We start from the raw sequence: 20,052 nt of genomic DNA, 5'->3' as shown, positions 1-20,052 counted from the left end.
TTGCGGAAATTCTGTGTAGTAATCTATCGATTTGGCTCCTTCTAGACAACGTTTGAGTTAGAGGATGCGGTTCTTTAGGCTTCTGTTATGTTTCTGTTTCTTCCATCGCTTCGTGAGGCTGCGACGGGCCTCCCAAAGGTGGAGAAGGTGGTTGTCCACGTCTGTTTGTGTTTCTGTGAGCTGTATCTGCTTTTCGTGTTGTGTGAGTGTAGACGTGAGCGATCTGGACCAGGCGTCGTATCCCGACTGGAGGGGGTCTACGATAGGTAGAGAGGCGCGGAAAGTCGTCCAGTCAGGGATATGAGCTTGTTTTAGTGGGCGTTTCAGGGGACGCATGTAAATGGTTGTGTTGATTATACAGTGATCACTACCTAGAGTGTCCTCTGTATTCAGCCAGTCGGCGTGGCGTATGTTGCGTGTAAATGTGAGGTCCAGGCAAGTATCTCGTTGAATGGAATTGCCGACACGTGTTGGGTTGGCGGGGTCAGTGTGCAGGGTGAGTCCAAGTGTGGAAAGAAGTTCCGCAAGCTTCCTCCCACGCCTGTCCTCCCGGGGGTATCCCCATAGCCTGCTCGGGGCGTTGAAATCGCCGACGATTAGGAGGGGATTAATTAGGCTAATTGGGCAAATTAAGCAATTGACTAAACTCGTTCCCACTTACTTGGAGCATCACTATACGATCCCTTTAATTGGTCGCATGGTTACTAGCCAAGCGCGCCGCAGCTCCGCCGGAGCAAAGGATGAACCTCCATCGATGAGACGAGTTGGGCCCCCAGCTCTCCTCTTGTCGTGATGTCACGCGGTCACGTGGTAGCGCGCCGCAGCTCCGCCGGAGCGAAGGATGAACCTCCATCGATGGCAGAAAAGTTCAAGCAGTATTGCTTTCGCAATAAAAATCAAAACACAGTTTGTTCACCGTGAACTGCGACAGTCCGACGACCAGAGGCTCACGACGGAGCCGTCCCGCAGGCTGGCGCACGCTGCCTCGCTGGTCCATTCATGGTCTATTCATCACCGAATAATCTGCTCCTGTGTCGACTAGAGCGGTGACTTTCCGGCCGTCAATAACCACTTCTAGGTCGGATGTCCTGGCTCTGGAGTCGCACGTCATCCTCGGCGTCGGGTCATGGCGTCGTCGGGTATTTGAATCGTGGGTGGGGCGCGTGGTCGAAGCTTTTTTTGATGGCGGCTTTGTTTTGAAGGTAGTTCGTGTCGTGGTCGAAGTTGTCGTTCGTACGCGGCGTCGGCGTAGTGTGTGCGGCGTCTTCATACGGCGTGGTCGCTGGAGGATCTTCGTCGTTTCGTCGGCAAGTAACCTGACCTCCAAAGGATGTTTTATTTTTCCCAACGGGGGCTAGGGGACCTTCCTCGGACAGCCGCGGCGTAGATGGTGCCCGGTGATTCAAAACATGCGGTGGACGGCGACGGGGAGCGGGAGAGACGGCTTGACGACGCGTACTCCCCTCTGCGCTGGTAGTCGTCGATTTCCCGTGGTCGCTGGCCGGGGAGCGGTCGTGGGGCGTCGATGGCGAAATGTCGCAGGCCGATGCGTCTGTACGGGCAGTACCGAAGTACATGACCGGCTTCGCCGCAATGGAAGCACAGCGGGCGGTTGTCGGGAATGCTCCCTCGTCACATTTCCTGAAGCTCTTGCGTCGCTCGTAATGTGGGCGTGCGGGAGCTAGAGGCCGTCGTTCTTGTATAGCTGGTGCCCCTCGAATAGGGCTTGGGGGGTCTCGTAGTGCTGCTGAACAGGTCATGGCTGTAGTTTCTGTTGGTTTCGTTGGTGGCGGGGAGCCATGTGCGTGATGTACTTCTTCAGGGATAATGTCCGTGAGCGACGCCACCCGAGTCTCGTGCGTCGGCTGTGTTGGAGATGGCAGCAGTTGGCGCATTTCTTCGCTAACAATTTCGCGTATTAGATCTCGAAGGTTAACCCCGGCTTGCAGGGGTATCTTCCGGAGGCTTGCCGACAGAATTTCAAGTGGTCGGTTCTAGTGATGGGTCACGGGCGTCAAGGGTCTTTTCGATGGTTGAAGGTTCAGCCACAAACTCGGAGACGGTTTTTAGAGGATCCCGGATCAGGCCGGCAAAGAGTTGCTCCTTCACGCAACGCATCAGGAAGGAGAGCTTCTTTTCTTCATTCATGTCAGGGTTGGCGCGCCTGAAAAGGCGTTTCAGGTCTTCTACATACGCAGTCACGGTGTCGTTTGGCCGTTGAATTCTTTACTGCAGCAAGACCTCCAATCTTTCCTTACGTACGACGCTAGTGAACGTACCAAGCAGCTGCTTCTTGAAGGTCGCCCAGGTCGTGAGGGAAGATTCGTGGTTTTCAAACCACGTTCTGGCAGGGCTGTCCAATGCAAAATAAACGTTTCGTAGTTCAGCGCTGTCGTCCCAGGTGCAGAGCGCTGCCACACGGTCGTACATATCCAGCCAGTCTTCCACATCTTCGTGGGGTTCTCCACTAAATGTCGTTGGCTCACGGGGCTGGCGAAGCACGACGGGCATTGGCTGTGCACCAGGTTCCGTCGTGAGGGGCATAGCTAGATAGCAGGTCAGTACCAGCACCAGATGTCACGTAGTGGTGACTACAGTCCGGTAAACAGGAAAATAGCGAGAATGGCTCTCCTAAACGAAACTCCTTATTTGGGCTGACTTGCGGCCGCAAAGAACTGAATCACTCGGCGGTAGCTTATCAACAAGCGTGCTCGGCGGTCGTCGAACAGAATCCCCGCCGCTGTCGGCGATGCTCTTTTTAGAGCTGATAGCGAACTTTTCAGATAAAGCATGCTAAGTTACTAGAACATTCTCGAACAACATAGAATCGGCTTCGCCTGGATGCGATCAATCGAGATAAATCTAGGCGCGTCTTGCATCACAAACAAATTGATAAAGCGGCCTGCCGGCAGCTTTGAAAAATGAACAAACACTTCAAACATTCGCGGCAATATTAATATCATTACGTTTACCTCTAAATCCGTACAATCAATTTCATCTTGCACTCATCACCAAGGTCTGAAGTACTCAAGGAGCACAAAAATAGCGTACCATTTCGGAAGGGACTAAGAGAAACAATAACATCGGAGTCGTGGGGAAGTCGGAATAAGCGTAGTTCCTGACGCATCTGGCATACTAGCACCGCTGGAGCAAATGACGCCGCTGATGCACTTACCCCCATCGAGGAGCTCAGGGTGAGTCCAAGGGCACTGGCGTGCGAAGCCGCGTTCAGGCTGCTCGTCGGCGCCTGCAGCGCGAAGACGGCGGAGGCCAGCACGCCGAGCAAGCTGCAGAGGCCGCCGGTAAAGCGGACGCTCCGGCCGCAGTCGACGAGCGCCAGCATGGCCCGCATCGCCGCGTCCAGCAGCCAGCAGCCGTGGCTGACGAAGCACCTATCGGCGCCGTAGGAGCGAACCACGCTCAGGGAGTCGCGTGTCTCGGTCACGTGCTGCAGCAGGCGCGAGTACTCGACGCTTTCGAGACGACGCGCCGCGTTGGATGCCTTGGCCAGGACACCCTGCGAGATGCAGTCAAGGACCAGGGGCTTGGATGAATCCCACACCCATTCCACGGGGACCTAGGTGGCGGATGCGTCGGCTTGGTAAATCGGTTTTTGAGTAAAGGAAATGGCGCAGTATCTGTCTCACATATCTCGGCGGACACCTGAACCGCGCCGTAAGGGAAGAGAGGAAGATGAAAGTGAAAGAAGGAATAGAGAAAGAGGTGCCGTAGTGGAGGTCTCCGGAATAATTTCGACTACCGGGGGATCTTTAACGTGAACTGACATCGCACAGCACACGGGCTCCACTTGCGTTTCGCCTCCATGGAAACGCGGCCGCCGCGGTCGGGTTCGAACCCGGTTTGGTTTGGTTTATGGGGTTTAACGTCCCAAAGCGACTAAGGCTATGAGAGACGCCGTAGTGGAGGGCTCCGGAAATTTCGACCACCTGGGGTTCTTTAACGTGCACTGACATCGCACAGCACACGGGCCTCTAGAATTCCTCCTCCAAAGAAATTCCAGTCGCCGCGGCCGGGATCGAACCCGCGTCTTTTGGGTCAGCAGCCGAGCACCATAGCCACTGAGCCACCGCGGCGGCTGGGTTCTAAGCCGGGTACTCCGGCTCGGTAGACGGGCGCCTTACCACTGAGTCACCGCGGCGGGTCAAACGCGTCGGCTTGATGTCGATATTTGTTGTCCACTCATCAAGCCCTGGGGGGGGGGGGGGGGGGGGGGGGGGCTAGATGGCTACGACAAAGCTTTAGAGTTAGTGTGGGTCTGATTTCACACGCGTGATAACGGTCAGTAAGCTCAAAATTTGATTATGAGCATCGTTAGACTGCGCAATACAGAAAAACTTCTTTCGCAACTGGAAAACAGTTTCGCACATCAGACTTTCTTTTTAAGTCATTTTAAGTTAAAAAAAATTCCGCTCAGTTTGCGCACAAACAAATTTCTCACGGAGTGGTTTAAGTTTCTACCCGAGGTGATAATTTCACTGTGCCTTTGGTTTGAAAAAAATTGAGAACTTGTTTTGAATGTTTTTCAAACTAAAGGTTCGGTGAAATTATTGCCCTCAGTAGAAGCTTAAACCGCTCCACGAGAAGTTTGTCCATGTATGTAAACCGAGTGTGAAATTTTTTGCATTCAAAAAGATTTTTCACCGCTGAAAACCTCTTGTATTCTTTTGAAAAAAGAAACTCTCATGTGCGACAATGTTGTCCCGCTGCGAAAGAACTTTTCTTGTATTGTCCAGTCTCCCGATGTTACACAAGGGTTTACTCCTCCAATACTAGATACTCTTGCTTCTTGTGTATAGCCGGCATAACGACAGGAATTTTGGTAATATTTTAGAAGAGACTCTTTATTTGAGCCAGTTATGGGCTCTTATTCGGACAGGGCAAAAACTTAGTGCGAAGGTAAGGATGAACATTAACTTGAGGAGGAAACAGTCAACAACCACAAGTTAGTAGCTGAGAACGAAACCATAGGCTATGGTGCTACAAACTATGAAGTCCTACTGGAAAAAATAGAAGGGAAAACAGGAAGACTTGAAAAACAAAGAATTGCATAAGGTATGGTTATGAAGTCGGATTAAAGGGAAACGCGAGTCTTGAAATGATCAAATAATCCGAAAATTTCCATTTTGCAAAACTGGCATATTCGGGACGAATACCCTCTAAAATTCCTGCCCAAAATCCCTGAGTGCTAAATTCAACCTCCAGCTACTAAGCTATCTATACAGGGTGTTTCATGTAACTTGAACCAAGGATTTAAAAAAAGCGGTAAACCGCAGCCCGCTGAAACCAACGACACCTTGTTCGCCATCATGTGGCGCTCCGGAGCATATTTTTTAATTGCGCTTAATTAGTTAATTAACTGTAATGAATTATGCAAAATTTTAAATATTCATTTTAGTGCCAAGACCGTTACGTTAGGTTGTAGAGGAGGTTTATAAACAACCGATCCCATTTATTGCAGCATCGTATCTCTTACGGTGCCCTTTTCTGCGGCATTTAAATAAAGCCCGCGAATTATGAAAAAGTACCACGTGACTACACTCGTGCGCTACCAAATGGCAGCGCTCTCAGCGGCGTTTCGAGCAAACGGAGCCTGCCCGCTGACCGTGGCGAAGTGAACGGCCGCCGTTCGTAGCAGCGGGTTGATAGTGCGTCAGCACTTTCCGCTGCTAACAACGGCGGCCGTTCACCGGTTATAGGTTGTTTATAAACCTCCTCTACAACCTAACGTAACGGTCTTGGCACTAAAATGAATATTTCAAAATTTGCATATTTAATCACAGTTAATTAACAAATTAAGCGTAATTTTAAAAAATATGGTGAGGAGCGCCACATGATGGCGAACAATGTGTCGTTGGTGTCGGCGGGATGCGGTTTACCGCTTTTTTTAAATCCTTGGTTCAAGTTACGTGAAACACCCTGTATATTACTCGCCTACGAAGCCGGGAAATGGCGATTTCGGAGCTAAATGCGGCTGGACTTCGGGCCCGTAGTTTCTCACGACCGCACCGCCGATGGCCGGTATCTTGGTTTTTTTTTAAAGCTGGGCGCCTTCCCGCTGTCTGGTATTACTCACTACTGTCAAGTAGTTTTGGAACGTCCGTACTGCGCTGTTTTTATAGCGAAAACAATACTACTCCCAAGAAAGGCTTTTGACGTAGCGCCGGCCACTTGGCACGTTTGACCTTTAGAATGACCCCTGACGTCATACCATGCCTAGTGACGTCACAACGTGACGTAATACCAGGAGCGAGAGACGGGCTACCAATTCGGCTCGTCGGGTAACGGCGGCCGCTTGGCACGGCGCGCCTCGCTCTTCCCACTAGAGGCGCTGCATATGCAGTATAAAACACCTGCTTTCGCAACCTACCAGGCTTAACCAAAGCTAAGCTTCCACCAATTTTTTACAGTGAAAGCAATACTATTCACACTTTCAAGCCTTCGCGGGACCCGGCCGCAGTTACGTTTGACCTTTAGCGGGGTGAATACGGGCGACCAACTCGCTCCTTCAGATAGCCCGGCTGCAGTTACGCCGCGCCGCGCACCTGTGGCGCGCCGCGCTCCTGTGGCGCTACTGCAGCTCTGACGTCATACCAGCTGTAGATTATGGGCGACCAACTCACTCCTTCAGAGAGCCCGGCTGCAGTTACGTGTGTGTTTGCCGCGCTGCGCACCTGTGGCGCTACTGCCACTGTGACGTCATACCAGCTGTAGATTGTTTTCTTTCCCTCAGTCGCAACAATACCAAAAACAAAATATAAAAAAATTACCGAAGACGCTTTGAGTCGTCGCGCAGCGGCGGTCGGTAGCCACGCGTGACATTTAGAATGACCTCTGACATCATGCCATGCCTAGTGACGTCACAGTGTGACGTCATACCAGGGTGAGAGATGAGCTACCAAGTCCAGTCGTCGCGCAGCGGCGGCCGGTAGCCACGCGTGACCTGTTGACGCGGCGTAATGCGTTCCTCCAGTTGGAGGCGCTGCGCTTTTGCTTTCGCAACCTACCAGGCTTAACGAAAGCTAAGCCCCGCCAATTTTTTTTAGGCCTCTGCGATGAACTGCGATGAACTGATGCGAACTGCGTGTGGAAAATTGATTTTTGAAAATTGGCTTTTGAGGAAAGAAATGGCCCAGTAACTATCTAACATATCTCGGTAGACACACGAACCACGACCTAAGGGAAGAAATAAAGAAAAGAGTGAAACAAGAAAGGAAGAAAGAGGAGCCGTAGTGGAGGTCTATCTCCCGGATACTTTCGACTAGCTGGGGATCTTTAACGTGCACTGACATCGTGCACTGACAGCATACGGGCATCTTATGCGTTTCGCATCTATCAAAACGCGGCCGCCGCGGTCAGGTTCGAACCCGGGTACTCCGGCCCAGTAGACGAACGCTTTAACCACTCAGTCACCGCGGCGGGTAGAACTTCGTATGGAGAATGCGCTTTTAGAAAGTTGCTTTTCCCTTTTCGAGCCTCGAATTGCCTGTCAGTTACGCCTAATAATTTCGACTCACTTTCGCTGGCATTTATGGTTTACTATTTTATTCTTGTCATTCGCTGCATTTACGCTTCGCTTCTGTTTCGCTGGCCTCATGGCTCGATATGTTTTATGATTTGTTGTGTTATGTTGGGTTTTATGGCGCATAAGGAACTAAGTCCATGTTGCAGAAAACGCGAGGTTCTTACACTTTTTGCGTTCTGCACAATTCGCATGATATGGCACGCCGGTTGAATCGGCCGATTGCGCAAACACACTGACGTGATCCACTGACGCGAACTCGCTTTCGACGCCGCTTTCTCTCTCTCCGCACTCGGGGCTCGCCTGGGGGCATTGCTTCACCTGACTTTCCGCTTTCGCCGTTGCATATTTTCTCTCCCACCTCTTGTCGAGGAGAGACAATGGCGTTCGCCTAGCTGCAGGTTCTGGAAGCTTCATTCCGCGGCCATGCAGAGACACACGCCGGAATTTTCACCTAATGCCACTCGTACTTCGTACACAGTGAAAAGTGGTTAACTGAATGTACAGATTAACCACTCGCAATTCTTACATTGGTAGGAATTATCAGGAAAGTGGATGACCGTTCGCGGAATTCCTTCCGTTGAAAATCTCAAATAAGGTACTGAACACATTACGTTTCATCACCCCACTGTTAACAGCAAAATTCGTCGATATTCGAGAATTGATGCGGAATGCAAAGGTAGAACTCGGACAAATATATGAAACAAGACCGAGCTGTCAAGGGCGTCCGCAGAACTTTTTCCGGTGGGGGGGGGGGGGGGGGGGTTGCTACACCCGATGCCCGGGGATAGGGGCGGTGGTAGGTGAGCCCCAAAAAGGAACTAGTGCATAAATAATATCCGTAATTCCAGGGGGGGGGGGGGGGGGGGGGGGGGGAACTGCCCTACCTTCCGGACGCCCAAGGCTGGTATTATGGTTTCCTATTTTTTCCCTGCCTTGCTATGGTTTCATCTTAGATGTCGTAGGTCTGCACTAGCTCACCCAGCTGCCTAAGCCACTTTAGAGGAGCTATGCCCCATGCGTTCCCACTGTTTTGATGAAACCAATGCCGTTCATTACAGAAGTACGTAATGATCGAGATTTCTAAATAAGAGACTTGCTTCGTGACTTACCGTGATGGCGAGAAAAACAGCGGTCGCAACACCTCCCAGCACTCCCGCCGCGTGCACCTGAAGGCCGCTCACTGCGATCTTTGCGACGCCTGCCGTCAGCGTCTGCAGGAGCTGCTTAGCGGCCAGAAAGAAGCGGCTATCAACGGTGTCCAGGTCGGACGAGAAACGGGTCAGCACGCGGCCTCGTGGAGTGGCGTCGAAGAACGACACCGGGCTTCCCAGTACTCGTCGCAGCATCCTCTTGTGCAGCTTCCCAGTAAGGTTTCGAAAGCTGAGGGCCAGGAAGAAGCTACCCACACAGCCGAAGATTACTGCCAAAGGGGGAGAACCGAGAGAATGATTTTCTACGTCAACCCTCTGAAATAATGTATTACCAGTAATTCGTTTTATTTTTGCTACTAACATTAAATCGGGGACAAATGGTGGTTTTGGAGTATAGGCGCGATTTGCGACTGCCTCATTCTATTGGGAGGTATTAAAGAACCCTAGCTTGAATTTCTTCCCCGCAAAATTGGTCTGAAACAAAGCTTTAGTTGCCGCTCGAGCGGCCTAAAGACATTTCTTTGCAATACTGTTTAACGCAGTGAATCATTACCTACATTAACGTCAAAGGGAACGAAGTAAAAGTAAGCAAAATCACAATTTTGAAGGCAAATTTGGATATATCCGGTGATATTGTTCTTCGTTGCATCATTGGAGGCAAGCCCAAGCATTCATAATGCCACCACTGAGGAGCTACGAAATATCTCGAGGCTGCGATTTTGGCTAGTGTTTCTGTAATCATGTACTTTGATTAGGCTAAGACAGTAGTCAGGCAGGCTCTTTATTACGCAGAGCCCAATTTATATACAATTATTTACAAGTTGAAGCGACTCAACTCTGTCGTCAGGGTGCGGCTTCTCTGTGTTTAAACACGATCTTCCTCGACTCCAACTGCCAGCCGCGACTCCTCTGAGCACTCTCTCCCTCGGAGTTTTTTTTACGAGCGGAATGCAAAGTTGTGCGCTTACCATCTGATAGACAAAGCGTTGCCAGGACAGTGATCCAATACAGCCCAGACCCGTCGTCAGCGCTCGCGTCTGTCCACTGCTTTATCCAAACTAAGTAGGTGCCGATCGATGCGCCCCGAAGAAAGAAGCTGGTAAATGCCAGGGCGATGCTAGGTCCTCCTAAGCGTAACATTGAGAGGAACAAATCCATGCCTCCCTAGAAGAAACGGGTAATATAGTGGTAGCCGGTTGCAAAAACTGTGAACTATATTGTAAACATGAGACCATAGTGTCCCTACATGTAGAAGCTTTGCAACCTTTCAAAATGTTAACTTTTTACAGCGCTAACTGTTAAAGCCTAGGTTCCAGGCCTCGGCGTAGCACTCAGCGTCAATATCCTGCGCATGCGATCAAGTGACCACCCCGGGCACGTGGTCAGTGCCTCTATCTATGTTCATCGTCAAGGCAGCGCCAAACGGCTTGAAAAGTCGCTTAAGGTTACATCCTCATATGGCTGCATAGCGGAGTATCCTGCATCCTGTGCAATAGCAGCCGTAGCAGTTGCGATGAATCCGTCAGCGGCAACAAGGCGCATCAGACGCGTTGAGGGAGGGCCATGGATGCCGCCGAAGCTGTGTCGTGCTTCACGTAGGCGAGGAAGCCATAGCCACAAAATGAGGTGGTCGAACAGATTACGGACGCTATCGGGACGTTACCGGCAAACGCGCTGCACAAGACTCTGAAATCAGTGCCAACACATTCCTCGCACCATAAAGCACTTGTTGCAGCACTGTGAAAAGAAAAACGCGATCATCAGTACTTATGCGTGGTACTAGTATTTAGAGCAACAGGCAACTGCAAAAGCACAACGCGTACAAAGCTAGAGCTGATCGTCCGCCTTACTAAACGTGTAATTCCTATTTGTTTTTTGTTTTTTTACAATTAGCACAAAGATTCCAGACTTTTGTATTTCAGCATGGTCAGTGTAGCTAGAAAGGACATGCTCTGCGTCCCGTTTCCACACGGTTGCGGCTGCCCGGATATCATGGCGGGGCGCAGTAGTTGCAAGCTTCATTATTTGTAAGCGTTGAGTCGTAGCAAAAGGCATAAAGACAGAGCGAGCAGTCATAAATGCTACCAGCATCGTAAAGATTGTTACGCGGCGGCCAGCCGAAGAATGAGACGTGGTGAACCATGGCTATGAGATGATTTAATGGCCGCTGGCCTAGCGCGAGCGCTCCATCCCGCGCCACTGCCAGCTTCGTCTTCGTCACACTACCCGGGGCCTCCGAGCGATCGTCCCAATCGGTGACGAACAGACGGCGAATTGGCTATGGTCTTGAGTGGGGGGTTTAACAGTATGTAGAAGATGGTGCATTGCTGGCCGCCACGATGAGAGAGATGAGAGAATGAGTCCCGGTCCACGAAGCATCCGCGCCGTAGGGTGCCAGGAGCTGACGGCCGAGGTCTCTGGACGCACCGAACGGCAGAGGCAGGAGGACGGTGCCTTCACGTTTGGGTCAGTGGGGTCTTGGGTGGGTGGGGTCTTGGGTCTGTCGGGTCTTGGGTCGTCGTGTAGTGTGGTCCGGGCGGGGGACGGGGCTGGGGTGAGCGTCGAGGTCGATTCAGGTCGGGCGGGCTGGGGCACAGCCGTGCGGCGCTGACCAGGTACTCACGGCCGATGTCCACGGCAGGCCCAGGACGCCGAAGCTCCGTGACCAGGATGGCGATGAAGGGACCCCGGCACCTCACACCAAATGTTACGCGGCGGCCAGCCAAAGAATGAGATGTGGTGAACCATGGCTATGAGATGATTTGGTTGGTTGGTTGGTTGGCCTCGAGTAGAATGGCACATACCCACTACGGGGGAGTGGCCAAGACACAGGCGGTGAACTGTTGGAATGAGATGATTTAATGGCCGCTGGCCTAGCGCGAGCGCTCCATCCCGCGCCACTGCCAGCTTCGTCTTCGTCACAATATGTTCGCACTTTGTTCATAAAATCTGATGCATCTCAAATGGCTGAAAGATTTGTTACCGAAGAAATGTGTCGACACTGGAGCTTGCCGACACATCACCACCAGTTTCTTTACTCCGTCGACCCACACCTCGGATCAAGACTCCCAATCAGAATTCCTCGTCATCTGGAAACACTTTGTCACCGACTTACCCTGAACGCTTCATTTGCAAATGGCTTGCGATATCGTTTCGGACAAATGAACAGTCCGCTTCGTGACAACTGCGGCTCGATAGAAACTATGGAGCATGTCCTGCTTGACTGTTCCGCGTATTCTGGGGAGCATGCGCACTATGAACAATACATGGAGAAGCTCTCCCCAGTGCCTCTAACAATGAACAGAGTTTTAGGTCCCTTACCCTGCCTTAGGCAACAATGACAAGCAATGAAAGTTTGTTTGCATATCTCAGTGACGTTGGACACCTTGAAAAGCTCTAATTTCACCTTGTGTGTTACCCTCACTCATTCTTCACGCAGTGAACTTTGTTAGTCCGTTTATCGGACTCTGCACTTCACCATTTCATACGTTGCATCATTACTCGCCGATGCACCATCATGCGCATTTGGTTGGTTGGTTTATGGGGTTTAACGTCCCAAAGCGACTAAGGCTATGAGAGACGCCGTAGTGGAGTGCTCCGAAAATTTCGACCACCTGGGGTTCTTTAACGTGCACTGACATCGCACAGTACACGGGCCTCTAGAATTTCTCCTCAAAAGAAATTCCAGCCGCCGCGGCCGAGATCGAACCCGCGTCTTTTGGGTCAGCAGCCGATCACCATAACCACTGAGCCACCACGGCGGCTCATGCGCATTTAATGTCGCATTTCTTCTTTTCCCCTTTTTATTTCTTTTACTTTTAATTTCTGTACCGCTCTCCTTCCATCTTTGTCTCCCAAATACCTTTCCCCATGCAGAGTAGCATGGCAGTGATTTCTAAACGCCGGTTAAATTCTCAGTTTTTCGTTAAAGGGTTTCTCTCTCTCTAAGTGGCACCTCGTCTCAATAATCTAATTTCCAAAAAAGAAACAGCACGAAAAGGATCGGGCTCTAAAAAGTAGTTGGGAAGCAGCTAAGCATTACAGCTTCTCAAATTTTAGCGTTCCTCAAAGGATGCAAAATTAATTCTTTTAGTGCAGTGCCACCTTGAACCATTCAAAATGGCCCACTACATTAGGCGCGGATGTATTTTTCTGAATAGATCCCCTACAGCACCTCTCCTTAAATCGCGTCTTCAAAGCTATCAGAAATTTTATAGTTGTAGGCCTCATATTAGGAAACTTGATAACAGCCTTTCAGAAGGTGATCGTCTGCATATAAAAAGAACACATGTAAGGTGTTTCCCGAATTTATGTATGACACCTAGTAGGCTCATACTTCGTTCGCACCTACCGAGGAAATTTTTTACACAAGAGTAAACTGAATGAATCTCTAACAAAGCCTCATTTACCATCGGCGGCAAGCACACACTACTGGTTTACACTGACGCATGGTAAAAACTTCTAGCCACACACAAACTGCGCCTCAAAAACTACTCGTTGCTTCAAGAAGAGTTCAGTGGCCGAATAAGCACTTAGAAACCGTGCGAACAATTCCTCAATTTCTTGTGAAGGCGCCCATAAGGTGGAAGAATTGAATTAAAATAAACTACAAAATCAACCCGGGTGGCTATGTGGCCGCACGCGCCACGATGCTGATAGTTCTGTGCAATGGAATTGGCTGCGTTCAGGAAATAACGTAACGTTTCGTACAGCTAAAAGAGTAGCTCGAAATTGGCAGAAACCAAGCAGTAGCGCATAAAGCAGTCTCAGTAAGCGTTACGAGATCGTGAAGTACCAAATTCCAGTCTGTAAAAGGCTTATGGATTATAGGGTTTAACGTTCCAAAGCGACCCATGCTATGACGGACGCCGTAGACGTGGGGTCATTTAACGTGCACTGATATCGCACAGTACACGGGCTTCCCAATCATGCATCATTCATTTCACACATCATGCATTTCGTATTGACCACACTGAGCACACCTTGACCGCGCAGCGCGGTTAGTACCTACGCGCTGCGTGGTTAGTACCCACGCGCAGCACTGACTACATCTCGGCAACAATGTGTGGCTACTTTTTTTCCACGTTACTCAAGCAGAATTTCATAGGAATGCTCCGCAATCACCGTCTACTACGCCTCCTGCAGGACAAAGAGCCCTGGCTTGTAATAGTAAGTAATAGAAAGTGTAATAGTAGCATGTGTTCGTAAACAGCACCTGCGGGTAATTATCATTGTCACTTCGCACTGCCGCTTCCAGTGAGTCAACAAAACTTTGCTAGAATGGAAGCCATTTGTGTTTTACCACTTAAGCATACGCAGTATTACAGGGCGTTGCCCAAGTATTGAAGATTCTTCGCTCCAGTGCACGAAGAGGTGAAAACATGCTTCATCTCTCTACGATTACAGCAACAAGAAAATAAAAATGCTGCATCTCCAGAGTTACCTTCACGCCTTCAAAGTGGGGCTCATTACCATGTGTGCAACGCAAAACATGAACATGTGGTGAAAGTGAAATCAAGGTACCACTTTAGACATCTCCACTTCGTCTTCACTGGTTAGTTTGGTAGCCTCCTCGCCTGTTTGGTTTATCACATACTTCCTGCAAAACAAGAAAAAAAAAACCTAAGTTGCTTAGCTAGCGCTTCACCTTTGCTTTCCGTCACCCATATGGCTTATTTGTTACTTTCATTCGTGTCCTTGCCAGTGATTTCGTTTCTAAACGCTCTTTCTTTACTGTTCTAGTGTTAACTTGATGTGATGGGGTGGTGTTGTGTCCACCAGAAACCGTTTACAAGGCTGCAAGTGGCTCAATGAAAATAATCACGATTTAGGCTCCGTCCACAAATTATTTCAGGCTGAAATGAGAGATAAGTTGTTGCTATAGAAATCAAATCACAAGTTTCATTCCCCCAACACAATGCAGCACGTAATGTTCTACATGTAGTATGTTGGTTACTTAGTACAAAGTAATCTCACATGTTATGTTTCTCAGTAGTAGGGATTCCCTTAACGTGCTCATGCCGTATGAACATCACGTAGGCACATGAAATAATCAACAGCGTTGCATACGTCTAGTCGCAAGAGTTGCGCCAACATAACTCGCCGCTGAAGAAAAGCCAGCGCCAGCTGGTGGTTGTCTTTCACAGTGAAGACTATCTGAATCGTTGCTCAAAACATATTTGCCGGACTTAATCACCACACTTGCTTATGAATTTAGAATTTGAAACGCGAAAGAAAGAGAGAACATCATTCGGGCAATAGGTTTTAGCACAACCACAGTGATTTTCATCCGCAAATCTAATATGTTTGGTAAAAAACGCTAAGAAGTATCTTCAATTTTAAAATACCTTCCATTGCGTACTCAGCCAACCAAGCAAATAGCATTCGATATTGCCATGCAGATTGAACATTTTGTAACCCACCTTACGCATCCTTGTGAGGCCATTTTTTCTGTATCACCGTCGCTTTTAACGGTCTTCGGGCATTTTGGGTCTTTAACAAGTTCCCCGAAGCTCTGCAAGGAAGTTACTCGTTTGTCGGCCACAAGAAGTATCTTATCCATCCTTTCAAGGTACCGACCCTGATTGCATACCACGATTCTTGTCTGAAAAATGAACAACATGAAAAACTTCTAATGCTCGGAAACGACCATGGCTCATAGGCTGCGCAGCGCGAGATGAACATTTGCAAAATGACCCCTGGAAAATTTCGTCACATTAGCCAGTCTCGTTGCTTGTAGGCGTCCCAACTCGCAGAGGTTGCTTCATGGCCAATCTCGCTTTTGTTCATCCTTTCTATGCGCCCGTCTTGAAGGGCCTTTCCAGCCCCCTCCCAAATTTATTTAGGTTTAGCTATGGCTATTCCAAGTACTATACGACACGAACGTACTATCGGCACCAAATGCTTACAGCAGGCGTGTTCTCGAAAAAGTTTTCATTGCAACAGCATTTAGGTTGTCATCTTGCAAAAACCACCGGGTTTCACCGTAAACAAATTTTTTGATTGGTCAAGGCGGTGGTCACGTCACCAGCACAGCCAAATTTTAACATTTGAGGACTGTGATGTTAAAGAACCTTGCATTAGATTATCAGAAAGGTTCTACTATTCCGTCCCGCTCTTTGACCGCAATCCACCTACTAATCCGCCTTAATTCATTTTGTGGGGTGGGCCTATTTCTCGAATTCGCTGGGCCCTTTGGAGTTTGTTTTTTTGTTGATTTTGGGGGGCGGAGGGGGGGCCAACTTCCAAGTTCTGTCGCATATTCATCTTTAAGAATGTGGTTAAGATGTCTAAATTTTTTTATTCTAGCGCTTTCGTGCACCATGGTAACCTGGTATTGTTAACAGCGGAGCGTACACGTGCCCTCATACCCTCAGATATATGAACCGAGGACAGAGATCATGAAGAGGTTTGTACCGAAGGCGGGAAAAGAGCGCCAACGAACGGTAATCCATCACTCGTCATCGCGCCGCAAAAATTTTTAAGCTGGCTTCAATAACATCGAAGGTATCAGTGATTAAATATTGGGCTACTCCTTGCCCTCCTCAACCCCAAAACGCCAACGTGCCTGGAGGAAAAAAAGAAAATGTCGGGACAGCAGCCGTCCGCGCTCCATCTAGCCCCATCCCGTCCATGACAGCTGGGCACGCCAAGTGAGAAGGCTCACCCTAATTGCCCAGTGACATCATCGAAGTAGTGCGGCTAAGAACACGGAGTGATGTGTCGCCCAAATCGTTTGCGATCTACTGCGAAACAATTTCTCAAATTTATTTCTAAATCACAGAGTCCACGCAGAGCTATAATTTTCTCTTTAATGTAGTCACAAAGACCACCTCGACAGATTTCTTGCGCTAGAATATGACCATCAGTATCAATTCAGGGTTCTCCTGGCAGTTGAATTTTGATGGAGGCGAAATTCTAGAGGCCCGTGTACTGTGCGGTGTCAGTGCGAGTGGTGTCAGGTGTCAGTGGTCGAAATTTCCAGAGACTTTAACGGTGGCGTCTTTCATAGCCTGAGTTGCTTTGGGTCTTTAAATGCCCTTAAGCCATCATTTCATTGTATCTTTAGGAGACTGCATCAAAATGAACTTTTTTTCTACACAAACCCATCCTGTAAAGTTCTGGTTTAGGTTGGTTTATGGGGGTTTAACGTCCCAAAGCGACTCAGGCTTATGAGAGACGCCGTAGTGGAGGGCTCCGGAAATTTCGCCCACCTGGGGTTCTTCTACATTCACTGACATCCCACAGTACACGGGCCTCTAGAACTTCGCCTTCATCGAAATTCAGTCGCCGCGGCTGGGATCGAACCCGTGTCCTTCGGGCCAGCAGCCGTAAAGTTTTGCGGCGATTGTACACCAACGGATGGTAGTGAAACGTCATGCTTGCCGCTAAAGGCAATGGTTGGCTTATTTATCGGCTCTTAAATGCCGAAATCACCAGGCGTGCAATCAATTATTCTAAAAACGTATTTGAGCTACCAGGCAGGAAGTGACGCGGGTACAAAAGCAACACGTTTCGTATGTTAAAGTTGAGTTTAATTGCCCTCGATATACTGGAGCCATACTTTTGCCGCCTTCGCTGCAGAAAATGTCATTGGGCTCGAGTAGCCGAGTGAGTATGCAAAACGCTTTCCTCTCTTATCATACTTAGCACTAAGGTAAATAATCTTGTCACTATTTAAAAAATGCATGCAACACTCCTCCTACTAAAATTACTGATAAAATCCATAAAAGCTCACCCACAACTATTATCTAAGGTACCGCGAATTTCGATGTCCGCAAAATTTATGGTGACAGTGCCGAAGGTTGCCATTTCGCCATTGTCGTGCGTTTTCTAAGTGAAGAAACCATCGTTTATTCACCTTGTTACAAAGGATTCCCGTTTTCCCGATGACTCGTTCAAACACCATTGAAGCGACATGCACGTCTAGAGCGCTGAGTGTGTCGTCCAGAAGGTACACGTCGCTGTCGCTGTAGACTGCTCGAGCAAGAGAGATCCTTTGCTTCTGGCCGCCACTCAAGGTTGCTCCCTGAAGATGCGAACGAATTGTGAGGCATTAAAGGGAGTAATACTCATTAGCATCCACATATGCGCAGCCAAATGGTCAGAAACGAAAACTGTCCAGCTTTCATACAAACCTGGTAGTTAAAGGAAAATTCCTCTGGGTGATTACCTCACTTAATTGAAATTTATTTCACCTTGGGGATCCTGCAAATAATTAAGACTAATCGTAATGCGCTGTTGCAGACTCACTGGCGCTGAAAAAAAGGCTCTACGCAGACTTTTTTAAAGGGATAGCATCAGAAGACTCTTCGCTAAAAATCTGGTGTTCTGGTCTGTTTTCAAATTTGCTTATTGATTGAGGCAGCTATGACGTCATCAGATCCCGCGGAACCTGTCACCTCTGCCTGTCCCTCTCTACACCTGCGCCACCTCAAACAGAAGTCCCGTCATCGCGGAACCCGGGCGTTTTGGTCTGACATAAAAGTATGGAAGTATGGAATAAAAAAAATGAGCTGATTAACCTAGACATTTTTGATGTCATCATCTGCATGGCGGGACATCTGCCACCTCCTCCCTCCTTTCTCTCCACCTGCATCGCCGCAAACGGAAGCTTCATCAGGAAAAAAACCATGGTTATGGTGTGTTATAAAATTTGCTCATTGGTCGAGACAGATATGCCGTCATCAGGTCGCGTGATGAGCTATCCGCCACACCTTCCAGCCCCCCTTCCCGCCGTCTCTCTCCCCCATGACTTAAGCTGCATCGTCGCATAACCTGGGAAAAACCTGGCGTTGCGGTCTGTCATAAAATTCGCTAATTTTAATGGTGCCACTTTCCTCACACATAATGTAATCAATTGTCTTAGTTTCTATGCATTTTTTTATCATGCAGCAATAGCGCAGAGTTGCAGCATGCACCTCGCGTGCAAGAAGACGGCGATCGGAATTCCGATGGGGCCGCAATTCTTCACAGAATTGAAGAAAAGAAATTCGAGTCTAAAAGGAATCGAATAATTAAACGACCTTGGGATGGTGCCTGATCCCTACGACTAAAGCACTCAACGCACTCTCCCACTAGAAAAATATATGGGAGCCCTGGTGTAGTACTTGATCACCACCTCGTCCGCCAGCCCATGGCCATGACGTAGCACCCATGACGTAGCGTCTAGAACATCTTTCGCTAGCGACTCTGCGCATGTGAGCAGGCCAGTAAAAGTGAGCGCGCCTGCAGTGTTAAATAATAGTGTGTATTGTGTGGCCACCGGCTCAACATGATTTCAAGGTGATACTCTCGATTCATCACTGATTCCTCTAAACAGAAGATACGTCATTTTTTATGTCCAGAATTCTCCTGAAATACTCCGCGGAAAGCATCAAACATTAGCGAACTTTTGTCAACGGTGCAAGCCCACTTGGGTCCTTCATATATAAGTGACGAGACTGATCATGGTTCTAGAGGCCGTTTCGAGGCTGTAAGTTCACTGCTTTACTCTTTCTTTGTTAAAGCATAAAATACGTAACCACAGGTGCAGTTTTACCCTCTCTCCGACTTCGGTGAGGTCCTTGAATGGGAAGCGCGCGACATCTTCCAGAAGGTCGCAGGCCTCCAGCACGTTCTTGTAGCGCTCAAGATTGAGAGGTTTTCCAAAGAGAATGTTGTCCCTGATGGACATGTTGTAGATGCACGCCGTCTGAGGCACAAATGCTAAGGAACCCTGTGAAAGTAGCGGCGACCAGTCATTAGTACACATGAAGTCACACTAGTAACCATTTGCTTTGAACGAACTACAAGCGTCCACAGTCTAAGGCAGAAAAAACAAACGCCGCATAAATTAGTCTTAATAGAGTGACTACGTTGCCGAGGCCATAAATCCCTAAAAACAGACCAACTGTTACTCCCTCAGACACTAACTAGAATAGAACGTCAGCTACCGTTACTCTGGAAGCAGTGTAAATATTTGGTTTGAGGACTAACAAGTGCCAGCAATATGCAGCGCCTGGCACAACAACTAAATGAAAGAAACAGCGCCCGTGTGTGTAGTTCACTGTTTCTGTCTTGTTTTCGTTGTGGCTTGCGCTGTATGTTACCCTTGAGAGCTAAGCGGTGCAGTTACTCTCATTTTACCCGGCTTTGACCTAAAGTGCACAGTCTTCGGTCCGCGCTAAGCTATCTTAGCCGTTAGTTATGATAGGCGTACCTCATTAGCTTGAAGATAATTTATCTAATCGTCTTGAAAGAGAACATAACTTCATTAAATGTTTCGCATAGTTTAGTTGACTCCGAGACGCCTGTTGCAATTGCGGCTGGCCTCGCGACTTCACCTACCTCGAAACTTACGTCTGCGCCGTTTTGTTA

The 20,052-nt window shown here is 48.8% G+C and overlaps 1 protein-coding gene across 1 annotated transcript in view; it reads right to left on the bottom strand.

Moving 5' to 3' along the window:
- Positions 1-20,052, bottom strand: part of LOC149327938 (multidrug resistance-associated protein 1-like) — an 85,957-nt gene that overhangs the window by 29,804 nt on the left and 36,101 nt on the right. Inside the window, exons 6-12 of the mRNA XM_089565013.1 lie at positions 19,235-19,411; positions 17,555-17,722; positions 15,117-15,298; positions 14,218-14,293; positions 9,663-9,858; positions 8,653-8,963; positions 3,176-3,517 (exon numbers count right to left, since the gene is read on the bottom strand). Of these exons, the coding sequence (XP_089421139.1) occupies positions 3,176-3,517; positions 8,653-8,963; positions 9,663-9,858; positions 14,218-14,293; positions 15,117-15,298; positions 17,555-17,722; positions 19,235-19,411 (1,452 nt within the window). The remainder of the gene's footprint in view (positions 1-3,175; positions 3,518-8,652; positions 8,964-9,662; positions 9,859-14,217; positions 14,294-15,116; positions 15,299-17,554; positions 17,723-19,234; positions 19,412-20,052) is intronic.

The sequence above is a fragment of the Amblyomma mixtum genome, chromosome 10 (assembly GCF_055824585.1).
Source record: "Amblyomma mixtum isolate Tamu chromosome 10, ASM5582458v1, whole genome shotgun sequence".
In the NCBI taxonomy this organism is placed as follows: Eukaryota; Metazoa; Arthropoda; class Arachnida; order Ixodida; family Ixodidae; genus Amblyomma; species Amblyomma mixtum.
The sequence above is the reverse complement of the archived record's forward strand: the minus strand, read 5'-3'. Positions and strand labels throughout refer to the sequence as shown.